Below are 24,458 nucleotides of genomic sequence, written 5' to 3'. Positions count from 1 at the left end.
GAATGGTTGGGGTTGTTTTTTTGGTTGTTCTAAAGGATCACAAGTGAGACTAAGTCAATTATGAAGAATTGAGAGGAGAATTGAGATCAAATCTGCATTCTCCATTAGGGCACAATTAGTTTTGGAGAGCTATGCATGCAACATAGCTTCTCATTCTCGAGTCATTCTGCACACAACTCTTCTTGACATTGGCTGGGTGTAGAATAGCATTTAAACCAGTTTATTACAGTTGCATTACATGATACTTCATTTATGAGATCTGTACTTTTATTATGCAAATGCTAAATTAACAAAATGGATTATCCAGCATGGTGTTGGTAATGATGCTTATCCTCTCAATGTATTACTTCTAAAGATCCTTTCCTTTCAACATTTTGAGCATGTTGCACCGTGAAAGATTTAAGTGGTAGTATTATGTAGAATTGGTCTTCCTTACCCAGCTGTATTGGCATAACATCTGACGGCACATCAGTGGGCATGTGCATCCTCTTGGAGCTTCTGCATCTTAGAATTGAAAAGCGTGGGAGAAAAGGCACTTCTGAACTCTGGCTCTCTAATGAGCAGAAAAGGAATGACTGAAGAAGTGAAAGTGCAAATTTTTATTTATTTATTTATTATAACTATGTATGTAACTAGAGTGCTATAGGTAGTTACCAGCAGGACTTGAGCTTTTAAGTTTCAGCCTCAAAAGCACAAGCCTTTGCCATCTAGGCTAAAGAATTACTGAAGATTACAGTAGTTAGAAGGTTGTTATTTTTGTGGATTAGTTATGACCAGGGGACTCAGCAGACAGAAGCTAAGGGGGGGTTGTGTGGAAGAACTTGCAGGCAGCTAGTTGTCAGCATTTTTGAGAGAGAATTACTAAGAATATAGTCACTCCCTGCTGTAAGCTCTTTGACACAAGGGCATTCTCCTTGTTGCTTTGTGGTGTTTAATACAACATAGATATTTTTCAAAATTGAGGGGTTTGTAGGTCCTACTTGGAGTTAATTCCATGCAGTGGAGATGCCCAGTGAAGGTGCATGTTTAGCTGCTGTCTAGATGTTTAACATCTTCTACGCAGCCTGGAACTGGTTGTATCCAGGCCAATAATCTGTACAATGGTTTGCTCTGGTTTTCAGGGAACTTTCTTGGTCTGCAAAATGTGTGTAGATGGTGATTAAGAATTTTCTTTGGAAGCTGTGGTACCTATAGGTTGCACCTGAAATTCTGTGGTGCGGACTTCTGTCGGATGTACTTGGTTCTGGTCTGCTCTCTAGCTATTTTTGGCAGGCACAGAGATATTATTTTCCTACTCAGTATCGCTGTGGTGGTGTAATCTGCTACATTTGCTGTTACCTACTAGGTGACAAAGAATGGTGGCTGGTGCTGTAGCAGAATGCAGTAGGTTCTGGGTTTTTTTTAAGAACCAGAGAAATTGTTTGAGACTGAAAAAGGATGAGTCTATGAAGGAATATTGTTTCTCAGATTCATTCAGTTTCAGGCTTAAATTGGAATTTTGAGCACAAGTTTTATGGAAATTTGAAGTCTACCTTCATAAGTGTATCTTCGACTTTTCAGTAGAAATGGATTGGTATGATCTGAATACAGTATTGATATTCAATATGATTTAGTAGTACTAAGAAAGATCTCAAACTAACAAGGGTCTTCACAGATTAGGAGAGAAGTCAAGCTAATACTCTAAAAAATGTTTTTCTATGCTGCAGCAATAATGCAAGTTTACAGTGCAAACTGTTCTCAGACTGGTTTTTCAATCTGTTGACAATTTGAGATTGAAGTACTTTTGGAACTTAAGAGCTGGAATCTCTCATTATAAAACGTACAGAGGCCTCCCTCTCTTCTCTCCAACATAGTTCTGTGTTGCCCAAGCATGCACGTGTTTTTGTACCAGTTACGTGCATGATGCAGATGATGATGGGAGTTCAGTGTGTCCCTGGCTAGCAAAAGAAAAGAGAATCTGAAGTTTCCAGGAATCTTTCAAACAGTTCTTCCAAAACAGGACTTCTCTTCATCTCTTCTGGCACCCCACCCCACCCCACCCCACCCCCTGCAACTGCAGACCCAAAAGGAAGAATCTGTGACAATTTTGGTTTTTCAGGGAGGGCTCCTCTTCAGAATACCGCAGTGTTTGATTTAGTAACATAGCTGTTCTTTTCATCCAGACCTCCCTTTGTTTTCACTTAGTATAGAACATTTTGTATTCATGGAGGAGCATCCTATTGCTTGGTCTGCAAGTAAGCAGCATTAAGTTATAAAGAAGCAAGGTTTTGCAGGGATGGGAATATCTTTTGACTGACTGATACAGTTGGGAAAAAATGGGTGGGCTTTGAGACACACAGTCATGTCTTCAGGTTTATCTTGGGTCGGAAAACATGTCCATTTTTTCCAACTGTATCAGCTCGTCAAATAAAAGTTACTACCCTTTCTGGAGGCTTTGCTGCTGTTATCTTTACTAGGTCAGAACTTTCCTTCTGTGTCTTTCAGCCACCTCAACTCCTTGCGCCTTCTTTCTTCTTGGAAGTGCAGTCTGATCTCTGCCACTAATCTTTATACTTGTTTCTCTTCTTCTGACTAAGCTTCATCTATACTTTATAACTGTGTGACTGGAAAGCCAAGAAGAAAATCTGAGATAAAGTGCAAAATCGTACATCACGAGGCTGGTGAAATTCAGCTTTGACGATTAGCTTTCTCTGAAGCTTTCGGCCCTTTTGGAGGGGGGCAGGGACAGTGGGGTGGCTGACGAAAGGTCTAAACGCATGCTTCATAAGCTTGTGTTAGATAGGCGTTGCTTACTGTGGCCCCATTACAGCTGGCCTTTATCCTAGCATTACTCAGATGCTACCTTCATATCTCAAATCCTTTGGGTTATGAAAAACAAAGACGGTGCTATGATTATTTCCAGAAATATGAAAAATGTCCGTCTGTGACGGCCTGCCTTTCCCCTTGCATCCAGCTAGTAAAGGATCTCATCTGAGTAATGTAAATGTAATATGATTGTGTAGTTTAGGCCTCTTCTGCATGGGGGAGGTGGCTCATTTGGACTTTTTTTCCCACCCAAGGATACTTCCATGTTAGCTGGTAATGGCAATATAATGAACTGACTTACCTACTGAGCTACGAACATGCCCATGGTTTGTGATGGCAGAACGACACAACAGGTTATATCAGCAAAGGCTGTTTTCTTTAGTCAAATCATAACCTCTGCCTTGTCTTCATTGTACAGATGTGGAAGCCAGGCAGCTCTTTAAAATGGACAGTACATCTCTTCAGTGTGCTGTAGTTTAGTGGCTTTTGTTTCTCCTGTTCTGAAGATACTTGCAAGATGGTTCACACATGCAAGCACTTTTTAAAATATACAGTTGTTGAGATAAGTTTGAGTGTACTCAAAAGAATGGCTTCATTCACCATCCCCAAACCTATAGCTACCTGGTGTCTGAATCTTAATTTCCAAGTTAGTGTTGAGATGGAAAAAGGCAGGAGTCATTTGCTTAACAGTGGAAGAGAGAGAGAAAAAAACTGTCACGTCTAGATTGGTTTTGAGCATCTCTGCTCTTCTGCAGTGCACTCTTGTGGATGAATACACAAGGACTTCTCTCTGCAGCACTTTGCCATCACAATAAAGTTGCTGCAGATTAGGGCAGGGTCCCTCCCAACTTCGTAAGCGCTTCCTTTTTTTTTTTTTTTGTTATTTATACTGTTCAGAGTGCTTTTCTGTCTGTGTCTTCAAGCCAAATTATTATAGCAGAGGAAAACAGCATCTAAGATGAAACTTCAGGCTCTAGCTCATCCCTTCTGGCACTTTTCCAAAGCAATTGGCTGCTCCTGGCTGCAGCTGCAGTTGTGCAGAACTGAGTTAGTTGTATTACAGAGTAGCTTTGGATATTTGACTTTAGGATCCATATTTCTACCTGTGTTATGAAATAATTTCTGCTAATATTACAAAATACTTCACAAATATTTTAGTCTGAGTATCCTGTGTGTGTGTATTCTTTGTATACGTTTTACCATACTAATCACTTTACCTTGAATGTTGAATTTTTCTGTGCTTGTAGCAGGCAGTCCTGTCATCTTCCCCATACTCTGGGACTGAGACGTAAAGAGTCTGGTGTCTCTCATGAGCATGTTTTTCCACCCTCCAGAATCAGTTTCATGTCTTCATCCTGTCCTACTCCTGCTCTCCTGGTTCTCGTCTGGTTTTTAAGCAGATTGTTTTGCTTGTAATGCTTCCAAAGTGACTGCTCATACTGTAGATTTGAGGAAGAATACCAAACAGTAAAATGGATAAATAGACAGCTCGTTCTGTCACTTCTAATTATAACTGATGACAAAAGAAGGCGAAAATTCTTTTGTCAGAAATCTTGTAAGTGGACTTGCATTTGAATTAAAGCTGAAAATGCAAACTCTTCTTTCTGCGATTGGGGTCTGACCTTTTGTAGAGCTACAAAGGTACAGTGGAGATGAGATGTTTCTTTGGGTGCAGTCTTGTAATTGGCATTAACTTCATCATGGAGCAGGGTCAGTTCTCCACCTCCCACCTGCATATTCCTGATGCCTCCCTTCTGCTTTATTGTTTGTATAGTAGCAAAAACCTCTTGAATAACACGAATGTTCAGGATTTGGATCACCTTTCTTACCTGGCCGACCATTCAACCCTGACTGCAAGTGTTCAGACAAGCGAACAGGGCAGACCTGCGTGGCCCAGAGAAGGGCAGAACTGTCTTTTCCGGCATGAACTGGAGGTGATTTGTGCCTGTTGTGAAACCGTGTCCTGACCTCTTTCTGAAGAGTACAGTTCTGTATTTCACTTGGTGTGTAATGACTTCCCAAGCAAAGAGTGAAAACAGCTCTGCTGGAGACTAACTTAAAAGAAAAAACCCCAGTTTTTCTGGCAAGCTCATGTTTTCCTAGCTCCTTTTGTAGGAGCAATGATTTTTGACAGTGTAAATCTCTTATCTCCATCTAAAGCATGAGAAAAGAAGCCAGGTTTGTTGGGTGGTAAATTACCCTGCCTCTGCCCAATTTGTATGCAGTAAAGAAAGTACTGCTTAACAATAAATGAGCGAGGACTAATGTAACATTAAGACATGATTTGCATCAGTGCAACTATGGAAATCAAATGCTAAGTTTAACATGTCTTCTGCAATGCACCGTCTGTTTAGCCGTCCCATTGCAACACATCTGTCTAGGCTGTTCATAGCAGCGGTCCCATCGAGGCTGAGAGTGCTTTCAGAGATATATTTTTCGGGGTTCTCTCAGAGAAGAAGGGGGGCTGTTTTGTTCTGCTTAGCTTTGTTGCTTTCCTTTAGAGCTTGATAGAAGTAGAGCACATGCACTGGGTAATAAATGCTAGCTTGTTCTGTCTCCACCGGGCCCTCAATGGAAGGAGCCCAGTAACAAGTGTGTGGTCTCAACAAGAAGTAGCTTTGGAGACAGGTTCCTGGTCCTGTTCCCAGTTCTGTGTTGGCTCATTTGTAAGCCACTTAACCCTTCTGTCTTTATTTAATTTTCCCCTATCTGTGCCATCTGACAGGGATTCTTGACTAATAAGGCATTTACTATTTCTGAGCTGCTTTCTAGAAAAAACGTAGGGGCATTTAATCAGAGAAGGAAGTTGGGGGGGCTTATACATATTTTGAAATAACTCCCAACACCAGTGCCTCTTCCGTGGACTTTTTTTAACCTGCATTTGTATCACGTGAGTTTTAGGCACTTCAAAATAGCCAAATGGCGTATTTCAGAAATCCTGTTCTGAAATTCTCAGGCCCTTGGAACGAGACTGGTCCCAAGGGCAGAGCTTCAGCTGCAGCTTTGGGTTTCTTTGTGTCAGGTAGAGCTCAGTGCATACATTGCTGTCTTGCATGCGTCTCTTCCCTCTCCTTTTGTGTTTATGAATGTGTCACGTTTCTCATAAGCGTTATTACGTTAAACTTGCAGGATTGCAATACCACTTCATGTCATAAAGTTGTGGTAATCGTATTGTGTGCTTGTATTTTTTAAAAGTTGATTTGAGGGTCGTGTCCTACATCTGATGACTTTGCTTGTAAACAGTACAAGCTTTTGGTTGAAGGGAGGAGCTCCCTCTTACTTAATGTTCATGTGCCATCCAAAACGTGCTTACAAACCGAAAGGAGATGTGCACAGACTGTCAGCCTGAATTGGTGGTGTGGGTGGTTCTTGGCAAAATGTATGAGTCTCTGAAGCTGGTGAGGAAATTTTTAACCATGGTGTCACAAACTTGATGCGTTAGCAACAGATGTCATTTTCATAAGCCTCTGCTCTCTTAGGGAGCACAGCATGCGAGCGGTATTCACGATCTGCATGCAAAACGCATGGTGGTTGATGGCATGAAGTCATGTCTTTTAATACACACTGGCTAGAAGAGCACCTTGGTGTAACATTGTGAAGCTTTGGCTTTGGGGCTTAATTAGACCAAGACGACAGAGCTCCGTGTTGTGCATGGAAAGTCTGTTTGAAGAATGTCAATGAACTGAAAGTCAGAGCAACCATTCTGTTAAAACAATACTTAGCCCTTGCCCCATGTGGTCTTATTTGAGAGCTGAATGCTGATGTGAGTGAAGTGAAATAGGAGAATCCTCTGCTTTCCATCCTTTTTCTTTCGTCTTTCCATGCGTGCAAAAAAAAAAAAAAAATTCAGAACGGGTGTGAACTCCGCTACACTGGTAGGAACTATTTAAAATTTGTAAGACAAAATGTGACCGCTCTGCTAGTGCACAAAGACTTCATCTAGATTGAAGTCGCTTGGGGATGAGAGCCACATAGTGCACCAGGGGCATTTAAGCTTGGCAATCATTTTTGGAATGTTGAAGAAGGTGGTAGTTCCAGAAAAATGAAGGGGGAGTAACATAAATTTGCATTGATAGCAGTGTAACTTAGAAAGGAGAGAGGAGTGTGTCTGGCCTTGCTGTCTAGCTGTTACGGTCTGTCAGCATTTGAGCATCACCAGCATGCCTGAACAAAGAACAAACTTGCACTGGTCCCTCAGCTTTTTGGTGAGGTATAGATTTATTGGGATCTGAAGGGGCGGGGGGAGAAACAAAAGCACCAAAAGCTGTGGCTTTGGATGAGTCGGCATTTCCATTTGACATGATCATTCAGAGATTTTTGTAACTCATCCAAAAAAAAAAAAAACCAAACGAACAAAAAACCAGTGACCTGGGTCTCAGCCTGAAATTCATTTGCTTTGCAGAAACAAGAGGTTTTGAGTTATGCAAGTGCAAATTTTCCTTGAAGAATATTGTATGTAAAGCCTTTTTTTTGCATTTGTTTATCTCCAAAACAGGTTCATTTTTTAAAATGAAAACTTGAGCCTTCGGTCCCTCCTGTGGACAAATAGCCTTACACAAGGTCTTGTTTCATTTTAGAAAAATGAATTGCTGCGCCGGTGGGGTAGTATTTGATTGCTTTAAAAGTTCCTGTCAGTGTTTTATTTTTGTTTTTTGTTTGTGGACTTGCTGTGCCTTTTGCCCGGCCATATTTAGTCTGCATACTAAATGTTAGTCCGCCCAAACACTTTACTTTGTGCACTTAGCTTTTTTCCTTTTTTTCCTTTCTCCTTTTTTCTTTCTTTTTAATTTTTTTTTTCTTTTGCTTTCACCCAGATGTATTTTAGACCGAGACAGACTTTGCTCCGATGGGCCGGATTTTAGTCCGTGCACTAAATTTTAGTCCGCAGACTAAAAATAATCCGCGGATTATTTACTAAAAACGATTCCCTCACTGAGAACTACAGAGACCTGAAACTCCTGCTGAGCCGTACGTGCAAGGGGCTTCACGGCTCACGAGTCCCACCGTCTGTCCGTCCTCCCACCCCTTCCCACCACGGAGCGCCCGCCCGGCATTGCCTTGGCGTCGGTGCCCCGTGGCATGGAAGTGCTGGCGTACCCATTGCCGCAGGCGGCAGCCGCTCATGTAGTTCTCGGTGGGCGAATTGGGCAGCTTTCCCGGTGGAACTGTGTTGAATGGGAAGAGCTAAAAGACCGCAGGGGGTTTTGCTTTTATTTCTTAGGGCGTTACTCAAAAGGGAGGCGGGAGGGGACAAATTGAGAGGAAAAAAATTTCTTAAGTAACGGGTGCGACGGGTATGAGGGGGAATAAACCCGCAATAGAGAGAAATTCAGTCCATACCCGCACTCCTGAGGTGGTACGTCCAGTTCCTGAAGAATCCTAAAGAGATAACGCCAGCAAACAAAATCCAGTGGCGGGGGAAGTCAATCCAAAATGGAGAATAATCCGCGGCGGCCTGAGGCACTCGTAGCTCACACAAATTAAAAGCATCCAAATTCAAAGTACAGATCTCGGATTTTTACTTTCTCGTCAGCAAAAATTATAAATTGCTAGGGGTTTGGTTTTTTTAGAAAAAAAACCCAAACCACCCAAAAGTTTACATTGTGTCTCTGGGACAGATTTACAAGTGGGATGCACCTTTGGGGACAAACTAATCTGGCCCCATTGTCTGTGGACGTTTATATCCAGGACCGAGGACTGAAAATTCTTTATGATGGGAATTTCAATTACCCTTTTAGTTCGAGTTAGAGTTTTGATTTCAATTTTTTTTATTTTTTTAGTAAATGCACTGGCATTGGAACATAAATTTAATATAGAAATGTTTCTATACTATGCCTCACCATTGCACAATCGATTTTTTGGCATACACTGTGGTGAAGTTGGACTTGCTGCTATGGAGACTGATGTTTAAAGTTTCTAATTGTATAAACATTTTCTATGTCCCCCACACCATGGATTTCTTATAATATTGGCTATATTTTTCCTTGCTGGACTATTCTCTTTTGGATTGACTCCCCCTGTTTGGATTATTTCACTGCATTATCATCTTTAGGACTCGTCAGGAACAGGACATTTCACCTCAGGAGTACGGGTATGTACTTAAACATTTTTTCAAATTACTAGGCCTAGCCTTGAAAAAAAGGAGAGAAATGCTAGAAGTGGAATATTTGAGATCAAACCGCATCCGTGAGGCAGCAGCCAGGCCAATGTTGTAACACAAGGTGATGGAGATGAGATGGGCACAGACCTGTAACTCGCTTCATGTGTTAGTCACCACTTGCTGCAGGGGGAGGCAATGTGAGGCTTTCTAATTTTTTAATTTCCCGCCCCCTCCCTGGTTTGAAGCCGTTAGGGCAGACTTTGGGAACTGCCTGCCCCAAGTAACTAATTTCAGATCCAAAGGCAAGCTGAGCAGTTCTCAACAGGGTTTAGGAAACAAATGTTAGGGTTTCACTGACCTGAAATTGAGGAGTTTAGGAGTGGACAAACAAGTACTCCTTTTATAGATGGCAGATTTGTGACTGTCTGCCTACTAATTTGCTCAAGATAAGGGCTTGTTGTCTTTGCCTTAAGGAAAAAGATGATTTTTTTTCTTTTTAAAATCTGTAGAGTAGCTGATATGTGAGCTGTCCTGAGGGAGAAACACAGCTAAGAGTGAAGTACTGCAGTTTCAAGCTGTGGTAAATCAAGCCTGTTAAAACGTCAGCACAGAGGTGCATGAGGGAGACCTCAGTAGTTTTAACCTCATGTTAAATACCAAGCGACTTCACTTCTGTGGATTTACCTCAAGACATCCTCATTTGTGCTACTTATGGTGGCATTTTTAAAAAAAGAGAGAGAGAGAGTTTGGTTTTCTTTCTCTCTTTTTTTTTTTTTTTTTTTTTTTTTTTTAAATTGGGGACAGTCTTAGATTTTGTTCTGGTCAGGCTGTGACATGGGAGTGATACTTGCATCCATTGTGGACTGTGGTCAGCAATCCGAGTTCTGCAGGCAGCAGGCGCAAAGCAGCTTCTGCTGTTCCTCCTCGTGACCGTACATTCACGGCACGGTGGTCAGCAGACGTTCTCTGCCAGCAGCGTTAAGCTAAAGCCTTCCTTTTGTCGTTATAGGCCTCGTGAGAAAACTTTTTTGGTTTGTTTTGCAATAACCCGGTAGTAGAAATAAATTCTGCTCTTTCGGTACCTGGCTCTTTGACTCCCCCAGTCAGGATTCCCTGCCACACAATTTAGTTAGTACAGCACGCACTGCAGCAAACCCGGGTGCTCCTGAGCCAGCTGGGCACCAAGGGGACGAAATTTCAGTCCCTGGAGAACTTAGCATTTGTGTTTGATTCTCATTCAAGAGAGCATATATATATCTTTGGTTTAAAACCTACTTAAGGAGTGCCTGTGCAAGTTCCTCATCTGGGAGTAATTAGCATGTGATGCACTGATTTTTTTTTTTTTTCTTTTTCTTTTCTCCTTGGTGCTGTGTGGCTTGGGTTCACCTGCACTGGTGCGAAAGCATTTTGGATTAGCTCAATTTTTACCAATAATGCTGGCATCAGAACTTAACACTCACACCCACCCCACTCCCTTTTCCCCAGCCTGCATATCACCTGCAACATAGCAAAAGACAAGTGCTTGAGGAGGCCATCCAGGTCATGTACATGATTAACTCATACTTTGCTTTTGACGTAATGAGAAAGGAGGATAGGGGTGTGATAAGCGGTGGGTAGAACAGTTCTTAGAGGTTTAAAACAAAGCTGCAGCGAAGAACTCCTTTTTGTAATCACTCAAGGTAAAAATCTGTTAACAGTCAAATAGTTGGTTCTCTTGACACAATTTTCAGCTGTCCTTACGAATACCAAATGTGCAGGAATTACCCCAATAAACTTATGGGAATGACTTGCCAGAATAAGGTCACGGAAGGAGTAACTTGCAAATTAGAGCTAGATGTTTCCTGCACCCCACCCGTGCTTTCCTTGTTGTTCTCCAAAGTTGAACAGCAGCCTCCATAGCAACAATCTGACCTGCCTGCCTGCAAAAGTCCACGTTAGTAAGACTTCATTCACTAGCCAAAAAAAAATCCAACCCAAAACCGTAGCGGGGCCTTATTCTATTTTTACATTCAGTGAATCCTGCTCATTTGAACCCTTCTCCCCACCTTCACTCCACCTCATATGCATGGCTGGTAGCACCTGTGTGTGTTTATCATGATTTTCAAATGAGTTTCTCCTTCATTCTTAAAGTTGTTTTCCTGAGTGCGCTCTCATGAAGTCTCTTGCTGGCATTGCACCTTCACTCTAGTGCAAGATGTTGCAATTAACCCTTTCTCAACCCCAGGAACTGGATTTTCCCATACTTACTGGAGGACTTTGATTAGCACAAACCACAAGTTTGTTCCAGCTTATTGGGCCATGAGAGGTTTAATTGCTCTGACTTGCTTCTGGTCAGCAAAGAAAAGAAACATACCCAGGCAACCTGTTTCTCCTTGCCTTTTTTTTTTTTATTATTTTTTCCCTAGGTCTTCCGGCCCCGCACTCCACCAGAAGCAATTGCGCTATGTAGCCGTCTGTTGGAGTACACCCCCACTGCCCGCCTGACTCCCCTGGAGGCCTGTGCGCACTCTTTCTTCGATGAACTACGGGACCCAAATGTCAAGTTACCAAATGGGCGAGAGAAACCTGCACTCTTCAATTTCACCACTCAAGGTAGCCTGTGAGCGTTGAAGAATCCCTTCTTTAGGAAGAAGCACTGGGATAAATGTTCGTTGTAATGCATATGTCACTCCCTCAAAAGTAAAAATCTCTGAGCGGGACTAAGGTTATTAAGCAGTTGCATAACCAGCTGTCCATTTCCAAAAGAGAGGAGAGGGACTTGGAGAAATGGGTTACGGGATTTTCAGATGCCTCGTGCCTTCGATTCAAATTTTGTGCAGGGTACCGAGGGTTGTTACTATTGGATCCCATCAAGAAGGCTTACGTTTCCAGTTCTATGTCTGCAATCCAGGTGATGGCTTTGTGTGAAATATCACAGTCAGTGGACCGTGGAGATTAGATTATTGTTTTGGAGATGATCCTGCTCTTTCATACCTGAAATGCCATAACAAGGAGTAATGCATGTTAGGTTTGGCAGGGAGGTTTGTAGTGTTGCTGCCCGTTTTGGTTCTGGATGAAAGATAAATACAGAGGCTTTAGCATCCAGATTTTATGTGCTGTACAGTTCATCTGGCATTACACTGACTCAGTCATTTAGAAACTGTAAAAATGATGGACAACTAACTTTTTTATTTGAAGCCAGACTGGTATCAAATTTTAAAACCATTCATGTATTTTTTTCCGTAGAAGTCAGAAATGTAAAACTGATATCCCCCCCTAGAACAGTTTTGCCTGCCAAGACAGAGAATGTGAGAAGTATGGCATACAAATATGCTAGTAATTAATTTTGGAGCACTTTTTTTTTTAAGTGATTAGCTGCCAATTCTCACCCTTTGAGCAAGAATAGATCTGTGTGCATTTTCTGTTGGAAGTCTGAAACACGTTTTGGCTCGGTTAGCATTAATGTAATTTTTCAAACCCTTTGGTGCATGCAGTGCCCATCTGCCAAAATGTGAAACAGAGCCCTCTCCTTCAACATGTGGAGCCCTTTTATTTAAAAAAAAAAAAAAGGGGGGGGGGGGTGTGCAAAAAGCTTTGTTTCTGTACAGAGGAGTATTTTAAGCTGCCTGGAAATAAACTTTTAACTTGCTTTGAGTTGGCTGCTTTGCAGAGGTAAATATATTGAATATACTGAAACATTTCTGAAGCATGAACACCTTAAAGTGTTCAAGAAAATAGCTTGTGCTTCCAGGTCACTGTCCTCTGTGCTGATTTCTGCACCTGTTGTTATGAATTTAGTAGTTATATTACAGGTCCTTCCTTGTTACAGTACTCATGAATTGCCTTTTCTTCCCACTCTAAGGCCATCTTCAGTATCTTAATACAGCTTCACCCCTGTTCTTTTTGAAAGTATTTCTTATTAATTGTTTCTTAACGACGTTAAGATTGGGCCTGTCTGCTACGTGAAAACAAGGATTTTAGAAAGGGTTGGAAAGCTTTATAGTGAGTCTTTTTAAAAATCCTCAGGGGAAAAATAAATGTATGTATTGGGAATGTATCCCTGGTTTCCCCCCAGGCAGTGCGGAAATGGCCGGGTAACCTACCCTAATGCTCAAGCAAATTTAAAGTTCCTCTTTTGCCATCCTGAGGAGCTGATGTGCTCTCCCCTTGCACAGTGACTCATGGAAATGGCAAGAGAAATCAGTTTCAGTGGAGCAATTCCTTAAGATTCAAAAAAGCAGGTTTCTGCCATTGGCAGGTGCCAGTTTTACCGTCTAAAAAGGGAAGGCAGGACAGAGGCTGGTCATTAATGCGTTTCCAAATAAGCTCTGTTGTAGGTGACCAGCCACACTCAAAAAAAAAAAAAAAAAAACAGAGGTTTTTTTTAAATAAATACATTTCTTAGCGCAGTGATTTTAATACCTTTGTAATAAATAAATGTGCAGCAGTGAGTCTCATGTAGCAGCAGTCCTGATTACGACCTCAAGATGCACAAGAAGCTTTTGCTCCTCCCGTGACCACTGTGCAGTCACGGCTCTTTAGCCAGACTGTGCGAGGTCCTGTCAAATTGGCTAGTCCAGAGCAGAAATCCCAGCTGGGAAATAGATCAGCTCATTGGAAATCAAATGATGACTCATGTTAAGTCATCTGTGGTAATTTAAAAAGTAACGAAATACATCCTTTTGTTTTGAACGGCATTTGTTTTCAACAGACAATATTAAGTTTTAGAAGAAGTATTTTGTTTGGCTATATCCAGTTGCCTGATACCCATGAAGCAGGAGGTGGCTGCAGAAGGCTTGAAGGCAAAACGGTTAGAAATAACAACATAAATCTGACCATTAATGCATTGGATTGATTTTCAGAAAGAACCTGAGCATCATACCAAATCTGCTGATCTGGGCACTGATGCTGCTCAGACTTTAGAAAAAAAAGCAGTGAGAGTATATGGAAGATAAAGATCATGGTCTTTGGCTTCCAGCAGTAGTTGTGGGGGATGTAGGTTCTTAGTTTACTGTAGAGATGAGATCTGTCCAAGAGAGCTTTATCTGGTCATTAATGTCTTGCCTGTAAGTTTCTCTTAGTATTTAAACAAATGTTATATGCTAAGTGGGGGGGTGGTTGTGTTTTGTTTTGTTTTGTTTTTTGTTTTTTTTTAAATTAGTCTGGCTTGTGACCTTTAAAAAATATTTTTTTTTTTATATATGTAAATAAATACAAAACCCCCTTCATTTCTTACCAAACTGTTTCAGTGTGACTGGAAATCCTTAGTGTGACCATTTGAGTGCCATCTAGGTTTTTTTTAGACAGAGTATTTCTGCTCAGGGCATGTGGAGGGGGAAAGAAAGGAAAATGATGAAACTTGTGCTGCTTCCAGCACTCTTCTAGGTTGAGGAGAAACCGCTGGAACAACTTGAGTTACATGGAAAGTTTGTTATTGTGACAAAGCAAACATGATACAAGACTAATTTTTCCAGGGGGTTCTGGGAGTGTTGATATATCAAATGTAAGGATACTGCAAACCAGCACTGCACTGTTTCCCAGCACCAAGCATTTTCTTGTGTTTGGGGAATGAAGATGATCTGGTGGTCTAGTAAAACTGGACATTTTCATTCCTGCTCCTTATTGGAGATGTAAACTGGCTGCAAATGGCATGATTAGATCAGGAGAAAGCCAAAGGTGTTCTCCCAACTGATGTGAATGGGAGTTGGGTCTCATAAATGAATTGGGATAGCTGCTCTGTTCACATCACAGTATTGAAAACTTTGTCTGGATGGCCTTGATAACAATATCTTCTTGCAGTAGTATTGGTTGTAATTAACCCAACCTTGAATTGCAAGTTTGATTTAGATAAGCAGGCTACAGTTCAACAGCTTGTCCAAATACTGTGTTGGAAATGGTTGAGAACAGAGGTTCTCAATGCTTTGTGGACTGCAGATACCACAGGTCAAGCTTTTTCCTTGGTATTGAGATGTCTTATCCTTACAGATGGAATGACTGCAAAAATACAGTAGAACAAGAATTCAAACAAGTTCTCAAGCAAAGCTGCTATTAAACTTCAGCCAAAAGAGTTCAATTTACTTTGGTTATTTCTTGTCTGAATTGACCTGCCTCTCTAAGTGAAGTGTCAAGACATTCAGAGCATGCTGAGTTTAAGAAACTTCATACCAAGAAAGATAATGTGGGGTTTGAGAAGAAGAGAATGAGATCAGCCTTCTAGTCTCTATGCAAGTTCTTTAAGGTAGCTTCAGAGAAATGGTTGCACTTGCCTTGAAAACAAAACAAAAAAAACCCCAGTATATTTGCCCTAATTGGTGCTGCGAAAGGAGGTGTTCTGATGGCATTAGATGAACGTATGGGAGGAAGGAGAATGGGGTCGAAGTGCCGTTGCAAGGGTGTTGTTCTGTTGGATCAGCCGGCTCTTCGGCTACAGCGATGCAGGCAGTCTATAGCTGCATCCTCGAGGCACAGCTTAGCACCAGAAGGTAGCAAATGTCTTTTGGGTTCTTTCACATTTTAGCTCTGTTTTTGTTTGGGTCACAGCCCCGTATTGCTGCCAGTGATGAGCAGAAAATAATGCGGGGATGACAGAAAGAGCGAGGTAAACAGCAGATTCCCGGTAATAACAGATTTGAGAAACAGCTTTGGAAAAAATACTGAAGGAGCAACATTTTCTAGCACACAGCAGCTAATACCCAAGATAGTATTAAAGTATAGGTTTATCATTGGTGTTCAGCTTTGACACTTGAGGATTCATGTTTCTTCAGTTTATTTTTCCATTTAAAATGGAGACTTATGAATTCTGAAGTCTATTATGAATGTATGAATTCTGAATTATTCCCACGTGAATTTGAGGATTAGTATTTGTACAAATGCTGTGAGTGTTGAGGCTTTCTAGAAGGACTAGCTAGGTCTGCTTAGACCTGAATGGAGTATCACAGGGTAGGCTGGATGGTTTGCAGGTAATGTAGCAACTTTGGTTTGGTTCTAGACTGGAGCTTGTGTTCATAAGTGCTGAAACACAGTCTCAAAATGTGTAGTAATAAGAGGCTTGGAAGCAGGTGAGAGTCTTCTGCACCTTGCCCTCCCAGCAGTAAAGAAACTTAACGTAACTTAATGGAGGAAAAAAAAAATCGCCAAGTAGACTACTGATCCCTTTATGCCCTAAGTTTAAAGCTTGCGTTAAAGAAAAGCAATAGGCTCTTAAAAATGAGCCCAAATAACAAGACTGTACAAAACCCCCTTACTGAACCCATGGCATGATTTGGATGGGTTTCTGTAGAGCCCTTGCCATCTGGAGGTCTTACGTAAAAAGCTGTCTATTCTCATTTCTCCTCCAGATGACCTCCTGGAGCTCCAAAAGTCATCAGTCTCCTTCCGTGAGGTGACTGTTAACATCCTTTTCACTGGATATTGCTTTCTCAAGAGACAGCCAGTCACTCCTGTTTCTGAAACAAACAGGACCTGTCTTGTCTCGGCTCAGTCCCACCTTCTGTGAGGCACTAGATGCTGTTGAAAGGGTGCCAGAAGATTGTCATTTGTTGGCAATGTGTTGCCCTTAATCCTCCCACAATTGTGGCTGTAAGATGCCTATTTCTCATTCTGATACACATTGAAGCTATATTAGATTTGTAGCCTAAAAGACATGACTATTTTTTCCTTGGTTAATGTCTTCAGAAAGAGTGGTTGCATCATTTTGTTGTCCATTTAAATTGCCCAGCAGACCAATTCCCCTTGCCTTTCCCCGTGCTTTTAAAGGAGATGTCAGCTCTTCTTGGCATCGCCCACGGAGGCTGCTGTGAGAGCTTGGTCTTGGGTTCCTGGGTCCTTGAGAAAGTGATGCTTGAGTGAGCCAAAGAACTAAATCCCTGAAGCTCTTGGAGCAACTGTTGCAGCTGCTTGCTGCTGAACCAGTGCCCAAAGCAGCACCACTGTTATCAGGCTTCTCCTTGAGACTGATTGCAAGTGGGTTTGTGAAGGGAACCCTTCCAGTGCTCGGAAGGAAACAGCGTTTTCAGGCTGTTGATAAGCAACAGGCTTGACTGGTTCTTTGCTAACTCCCAAGATGCTGTCTTTCTCTAGGAAATAATTCCCATGCACCACTACATGTAGTTTTGACAGTCTGGCTCTGCCTTGCCGAATATCACTGTGGTTTCCTCTCGCTGATCAGCAAAGAAGAAAACGTAACGTGACCTTTGGCTGTAAGGGCATGCGTTTCACCTGAGGTTGCCGTTACGGGGGGAAACCCAAGGAGCTGAGCCTGCATGCGGGGCTCTTCGTGGACGATGAGCTAACTCTGTTTGTTCCACCTCCCCTCCAGAACTGTCAAGTAACCCATCTCTGGCTTCGATCCTCATCCCTGCTCATGCCCGGAACCAAGCAGCTGCTTCAACCCCTACAAACGCTACAGCGGCCTCAGGTGAGAACATGCAACTGCCTGCCTCCCTCCCCACCCTCGCTCCCCCTGCCCAGGCACCTTCCCTCTGCTGAGGCTCGCGAGCCGCCTCGGCCCTCGGGGTGAACGGGGAGGAAGGGTTCGTTCCAGCATCGTCTGAATCTCGGTCTTGGTAGGTGGTCGTTCGGGTGCTGGCTGTGGTCACCAACCCAAATCCTAACCCAGGGCACTTAAACGCTGCGTTTGACTGTTTAGTCTGTTGGTCCTTCTCACTCAGACTTCCATAATTAAAAAAAAATCATTATCTCACCTGGTTTTTAGCAATCCTTGTGGATTGGTTTGCACCTGATTGCTGAGCGCTCGGCCAGTCTGAAATTATTACTGAGTTGGAAGCATGAGTTTGTGATGCCTAGGAAGAGAAGAAACAGCTAGCTCAGTACACGTGGCCTCCGTGGAGCGTGGATGGAGTGGATTTTTCCCCAAAGGCATTAGCACTTAAAAGTCTAGTTAGGGAGTTCAGTCAACATGCTCACTGCCTCATCTAAGTAGTTGCAGTTGCTTCTTAGCGAGTTTGCTTGTGTCACCTTCGGGCGCGAGGCAGATGCTTTTGGGTTTTGGCCAGCACTGAGTGAATTTCTTTTTTGCCTCTCTCGCTCTTCCTCAAGCTTCTGTCAGAAACCTTTTAAAAGCTTGCTGTTGGCCTGTAGCCACTCCATATTGTATTCTGTTTCCAGTGAAAGCTTAAAAGCCGGGTAATATCAGTTGGGAGACTCCCAAAGAAAATCCCAGGTGCTGCAGGATGTGGCAGAGGTGATTCAGCGTATGGCACTCTTCCGCTGAGTCAGCGCTGAGTCAGCACACCAGTTGGCTGTCTCGGGGCTTGGGCAACGCGAGGCAGGCTGCAAAATGGGTGTGTTTCCCTACGTATCCCGCGTACACGTCAGTCCCGTTTGTCAAGGGCTGTGACCCCCTTTTGAGGTGCAGGAGACTTACTCAGCGTGGGATAGCTGATAAGGAGAAGCCCTAATTAAAAAGGTATTCTTGAAACGTGCGGGAAAGCATTTGCAGGTTGATGTGCTGGACGGTTACCTGGTATCTGATGCACTTGGTCCAGCCAGTGCTGTATAGAAAGCAATTTTCATACTCCAGGACAGACAGACGCACCCGGGTTTGAAAGAGGAGGCTTCTCTCTGAAAACGTAGTAGCAGTAGATAAAAGATACAGCCAGTACAGTTTATGTGCTCTGAATTTAGGAAAAAGCAAAATTGCTATTTTCAAATTTAGTATGTTTGTTTCGTACACTTGGCAGTATTTCGCAAATAGTCATGGTCTCTGTTTCCCTTTTATGTGCATCTGTTGCTCAACAATGAGTGAGAAAAAAAAGCAGATAAAGTAGTAAAAGTGATTGAAAAACTACAAAATAAAAACATGGAAAATTATTTTAAGCCCTTCTGAAAAACATTGTTTCGTTTAATGTCCCTTTCATGCCTTTTAAGGAGTTCTCTTTGCCAAGATACAAGTCTTGAGGAATAAATGGGGTTAAGAAATCTGTTTTCACCCAGCACTTTCCAAGACTTCATGTCGGGGGAAAATGCATTAGGCTGAGTCCTAAATGTGAAGTATACAAAAAAACCCAAACAAACAAAAAAAAACCCCCCATCCCAAGCAAAACCAAGAACAACAAAAAAAAACCCACAAAAAAATATCCTTGCAGCTTGAAAAGAAATTGTGAAATTAAGCTCAGTATTGGGCAACTTGCAGCTTTGGGTTTCTGCAGCACAGCTGGTTGGTAGCTTCTTACTCACATGGGGTTCTCACAGGCGGCGGTGGGCATTTCATCAGGGTTGTGATTTTTAGGATTAGGTCCTATATGAGGTTATGTTAATCTGTTGTGCTTTGCATGCTGATGCTACACTTAGGAAGAGATTTTCGTGGAAGAGGTCCCTTCTTTCCCTATACCCTCCATATCCCAGAGCAGTAAATTTCTAGTTTTTCAGTAACTGCTAACGCAGCATGGGAGCAACTCTCCCACCTAACCCAGGGCAGCCCGATAGGCAGGAGACCTCTCTGCAAAATGTTTGCTTGTGGGACTAAGCAGTACAAGTTCAGAAACTACTTTTTTGAGTGGTGATGATGCAAGAAAAGGTAGCTCTCAAGCTAATTCGAAGGGCAAAGCAAGTTGCACACTAATAACGTGAATTACAGTTACCTGTAACTTGTGTCTCCTTCTAGTAAGTAGAACTGATACTGAGGTCCAAGTGTCCGCTGTTATGTCCAGCATAGTTGCCTACTCCGTAGGCTTGAGGCAAAGGTGCGCGTACATTGAAATGCAGTGTACTAGTTCATCGCTGCAGATAATCCAGGTGGGTTGTTGTTACCTGCTTGCAGACAGTTACTCCGTTTCCATAGCTGTCATGTTGGTATGCAGCCATGGCAAAATCCCAGCTTTTTGATGAGGTGTAAAGCACTGCTTTGTATCGTGCACCAAGGCAGGGTCATAGTTAGAGAATAACTAGAAAAATGAGATCTATTTGTCCGAAGTCTAGCAAAGTAGTGTTTGCCAGGAGACTTAGCAGTGGTGTGGTGTTAAGAGATGGAAAGGTTGGCTTTTCAACATACCACATTAACAGTGCAGGTTTCATCAAGCCAGCAATACTAGCCCTTGTGCTAACCAATATGACACACATCTGCATTTTTAAAAGTTATCCAAAACAAGTAATTTTTGTTAACTGATAGATTCACAGTGGTGATTTCAATAGCACAATGCAGCAGTAATCCTGGGATCATGTTCTTAAGTGCAGGGGAATTACTGTCAGTAATTTTTGAGTGTTAAAAAAATTTATTTGTTGTAAATTTCCTCTTCTCTTGAGGCATAAAGCTGGACTCGCTGTACTAATGGAACCTGGCTTTGCAGTGGGAGTGTGAAGCCTCGCTGCACCGCCATTAGTAAATTCACCTAAATGTTTGTGAGAAATTCTCTGTGATATTAGTGGCATGTCTAAAGCAAAGTGGAGGAAAAGGAAGGTGGGAGTTACTGGCTCCTGCTTGAAATGGTGTGCTAGCTTTCTGTGAATTATAGTGGCTGTTGACTAAAAATGCCAGTGCAGCTTTATTTGTGTGGATGCTGACTTGATCTAGCTGGAGGAAGAGGAGGAGGATGGTTTCATAGCTTTGTAGCCACAGCATCTGAGAGGGGAGCGTGCACACCAAGCCAAATGCATATCTGCTTGTGTGACTACATGTTTTTCTTCCTGGAACAGCCAGCAGCAGTAGTTACCTCCGTTAGTCAGCGTTAAGATGGGAAGAGCGTAATTGCCATCTGCAGGGAAGTTGCGCCAGCAGGGATGCTGCGGTCATCGTCTTAGGCATCCCGCTGCGTTGATCCCATGTAATCCCAAATGTGATGGTGTGCCTGAACTTTTGGCAACAAAACAGATTAGAGCTGGTGTTACCTGCCAGTGTGTGGCAGTTGAAAAAGACCACAGTGTTCCATAAAATAAGATTTAGCGCATTTATGGTATTCCCATTGAAGGAATTTTGGAAAACTTCAATTCCTTGATCAGGAGAAGAGGGGCACGCAATTTGCTCAGGCTTCTGCAAGCTCGGCACTGGGGTGAATCCATGATAGAGGAGTAGAGCTTGCACGTTTCAAGCTTGCCAGTTTTGCTCCGAGACCTGGATTTCTACATCCGTAGGCAGGCACAATAGGAAAACCGGGCTTTTCTCCTCCTTCGGCTTGTCTCCTCAGCTCTCCTGTGAGGACTCCCAGGCTGGTGGTAGTTCCGTTTCTGTATCTTTGCAGACGAGCAGCGTGGTCTGTCAGCACTGCAGATCCAACCAGCTAATGCTGTCATTAGTGCTAATGGGCTTTCTCAGACTGAGCTGGCGTCTCTGTCCTTCTCTGAACTGTAGCCCCATCTCTCCTTTCCGGGAGGTTCCTACGGAGTGCCACGTACCCTCCAAGAGAGCTGAGGCATTCCTCAGAGGGAAAAGCTGAATTGGAGGAGGTGCTCTGCATTGATGAGAGATACTTTTGCCCTCTGTTTGGAAGAAGCGGCTGACACTTAAGCCCTAACGTGGTTTCTTTGCCCGCCCAGGCAGAGGTGTCAGGTGGGTCGTTTAGGACAAGGAGGCTGCCCTGACCTCAAGCCGCAGTCTGCTGCGTAGTCATCTGTCCCGTACTGGGAAGCTGCGTGTCAGCTCCTAGCTTCACTCCACAGTAGCACAGGCGGCTGCTTTGCAAAGCAGAGGTTTTAGCAGCATTGCTGAAGGCCTAGATTTTCTTCTCTTATGCCCAAATACTGATTTCTCATGGTGAGGAGGAGTAAGTGAATGTCCCGAGACCCTCGTACTCCAGTTGTGCTCTTCTTCTGGTGCTTCAGCAAAGATATTCTGGAACAAGCCTCTCTTTGTTCCGCAAATGTTCTGTCGATGCAGAGTCAAAGAACAAGCTGGAATGTCAAAATACTGCATTTTCTTGCAGGTTTGGAGCCAGTACAGCCTTGACCAGGCTCTGCTCTCTGTCCCAGCCTGGGTGGACTTCTCTATATTGTTGTGAAAAGCTCCGTGTAAATGGTCTTGAGCTGCATCACCTGGTTTATTTCCTTTTTAACATGTGGCGTATATATTTCTCAGGAACTCCCCCATTAGAGTGATGATAGAAAAGGAGCATATGTTACATGAAGTAGCTCCATCTCCTCCTCTTTTTTCTTTATCTGTGCTCAGTAGCAATGTAATGATAACTATTTCAGCCTCTGCTGTCTTCAGGAATAGATCAAAAGGCACATTTCATTTCAGCAAATGAAATACAAGCACTTTCTGTACACATACAGAGAAATCCTCTGCCAGCAGTACAAACTCCAGCTGGACTGCTCGCATCAGGCACGGCAGATGTTGCATTAACTGGAGTTTATCCATACCTGAAAATTAAACTAGAACAGGCACGGTGAGAGTTTAGGATGTGGAAACTATTAGCTGTCTGGCTGGGTCATATTTTATTTCCGTGGTCATAGTTGGTCTGCAAGCATGTGGGATTTGGGAGTTGCTCCTTTGGGGAAATTCTCCACATAGGAGGGCATCTCTCACATGCAAGGCTAGCTTTCCAAACAACACTGGTACTGTTGTCATGCTGTCTTAGTGCTTTAACTGTGTGAGCTTTTTTTTTTTTTTTTTAATCATAGTGGTCATTCCTTTGTGAGGGAGGGGTTGCAATTAATTTGGGGTGAGAGGAAAGGGAATGGGAAACTCCCAGAGCAGTTGTCTTGCATCCTCTGCCCACACGAGGATTTCCCTTTCTTCCCCCACACTTGCCTCAGTATTTCCTTTTCAGATGGGCATCATCCTCTCTTCCCACTTGTCCCTTGTATTCCTGGATGCTGCTATTTGATTTCCTATTTTTGTTGCCGTTGTCTGTGTATGTTACTTAATTTGTCACTCAGCAAGTGCTGCCCGTCTCTAGACTCTCATTCGTTTCATTGCCGTTGCTCATGGCTGCAATTCCAGCTGTGGTCAGGTCAGCGTGGCAGGAGAGGAGAGGGGTTTCGTTAACGGGTGACGGTAGAGCATTGCCTGGCTGCGTTGCCTCGCCACCTCTTCTGTGTTGGAGAAGTATTACTGCATCCCCCCCGCCCACCAGTTGTATTTTGTCGTGTCTATTATTTATGCTAGTCATACTGTCCTTCAGTCTGAGGTCAGTAAATCTAGTCTTTCTCTTTATGAGCCCTTTTCCCCGTGTTTTTTCGAATGCACTGTTTGCCCAGTCTGCCCTCTTCTGTACTGAGATAATACCTCTTTCTTTTTTTCTCCTGTTGCAGTATTGATAGCTTTGCAGTTAACCTTACTTAAATTAAGTGGGAGAAATGCATGACGGTCTCTTGTAGAAAACCTCACTTAATATCATTTTCCCATCCTGTATTTATTGTGTTGAGTATTTTATGTGTTTAACCGTTCATCCACTTATCTTTTTGTGACCGTGCTAATTAGATGCTATGTAGGATGGTTCTAGATTAAGTTGATGCTTTTTTTATTTTTTTTTTTTCCCTACCAACTCTTCTAATAGGAAGAACAGTTTTTTTAGAGAAAACACCTGGTGCGTGTGGCCTCTGAAAACACAGTTACAGTGAATTTGCTTTTGGTATTTCTTTGCAAACCCTGTGTTTTCTTGGAATGCACTTTGACATGTGCCCGTGATCCTATGACTTGTCTCTCTGCGGAGCACTGTCCCTCCCAGAGAAGAGAAGAGAAAATGTTGGAGACCATTTACTGCAGAGACCCGATCCTCTAACGATGTCGTATGCTTGTGTAAACCTCGTTACTGGCTTCAGGCCTTGACGTGGGTCTGCTTCAGCAGTTCAGGGGGTGGCAGATCCTACTATTTGGCTGAGCAACACAGAATAAAGCAGTAGACTTGAAAGATGTTTTCTGAGGCAACAAGTGCATGAATTACACATTAACACACAAGCTGTTTCTGCCAGGGAAGCAGGCTTGTCACGTTCATTGTCTGCGCTCATTCACACAATTAACAGGCAGCTTTGTTACAAGAAGGCTAACGATACGGAACTTCAGCACCAACGTGAAACCTCGTAGCAGCCACGGATACTTGATGCGTTAGCGTTGGCGATGCGAGTGTGCCTCGTCTTGTAGTTAGAGTTACTGGAATGTAACCACGGGCAATGTTACGTCCTGCAAAATCTAGAGCCCAGCTGGGTGTTCGCATGCTGGCCTGCAACCCTCTGCCCTCCAGGCTGCCTTTGTCCTGCTTAAAGACCCTCTTCCCACCCTCTCCCCAGACCAAAGTGTTCCATTTGCACCCCCTGAAGTCAGGAAGAGCATCCTAATCAAACGGCATCTCGGTGGGAGTCGTGGGTTTCCCTGTGCGGAGAATGTCCTAGCTGTTGTTCTAAATGTGTCTGTATTTTGGAGGTAATACTGGTTGTTTTTTTTCTCTTCCCTTCCTCTCGCCTGTCGTTTGCTGCAGATGTTAACGCAGGAGAACGAGTTCAGACCAATAGTGTAGCTACAGCATCAGCCTCCAACTCCACCTGAACCGGTACCAAGCAGCCAGCTGCACAGGAAAAATCACCAGTAATTTGAGTCTTGCTCAGCAACACTGGTCACATTTGGAAAGAAAATTAAAAAGAGGAAAAAAAAAAAAACCAACAAAAAAAAAAACCAACAAACCAA

At 43.0% G+C, this 24,458-nt stretch overlaps 1 protein-coding gene across 2 annotated transcripts in view; it reads left to right on the top strand.

Moving 5' to 3' along the window:
* Positions 1-24,458, top strand: part of GSK3B (glycogen synthase kinase 3 beta) — a 149,529-nt gene extending 125,071 nt beyond the window's left edge. The window contains exons 9-12 of one of the 2 annotated variants that reach the window (XM_052794811.1): positions 8,858-8,896; positions 11,311-11,497; positions 17,202-17,300; positions 24,253-24,458. In XM_052794811.1, the coding sequence (XP_052650771.1) occupies positions 8,858-8,896; positions 11,311-11,497; positions 17,202-17,300; positions 24,253-24,320 (393 nt within the window). In that variant the 3' untranslated portion in view covers positions 24,321-24,458. The remainder of the gene's footprint in view (positions 1-8,857; positions 8,897-11,310; positions 11,498-17,201; positions 17,301-24,252) is intronic. The other variant, XM_052794812.1, reaches the window with a different exon arrangement.

The sequence above is a fragment of the Harpia harpyja genome, chromosome 8 (assembly GCF_026419915.1).
Source record: "Harpia harpyja isolate bHarHar1 chromosome 8, bHarHar1 primary haplotype, whole genome shotgun sequence".
NCBI classification, from domain to species: Eukaryota; Metazoa; Chordata; class Aves; order Accipitriformes; family Accipitridae; genus Harpia; species Harpia harpyja.
This window is presented reverse-complemented; position numbering and strand designations above follow the sequence as displayed.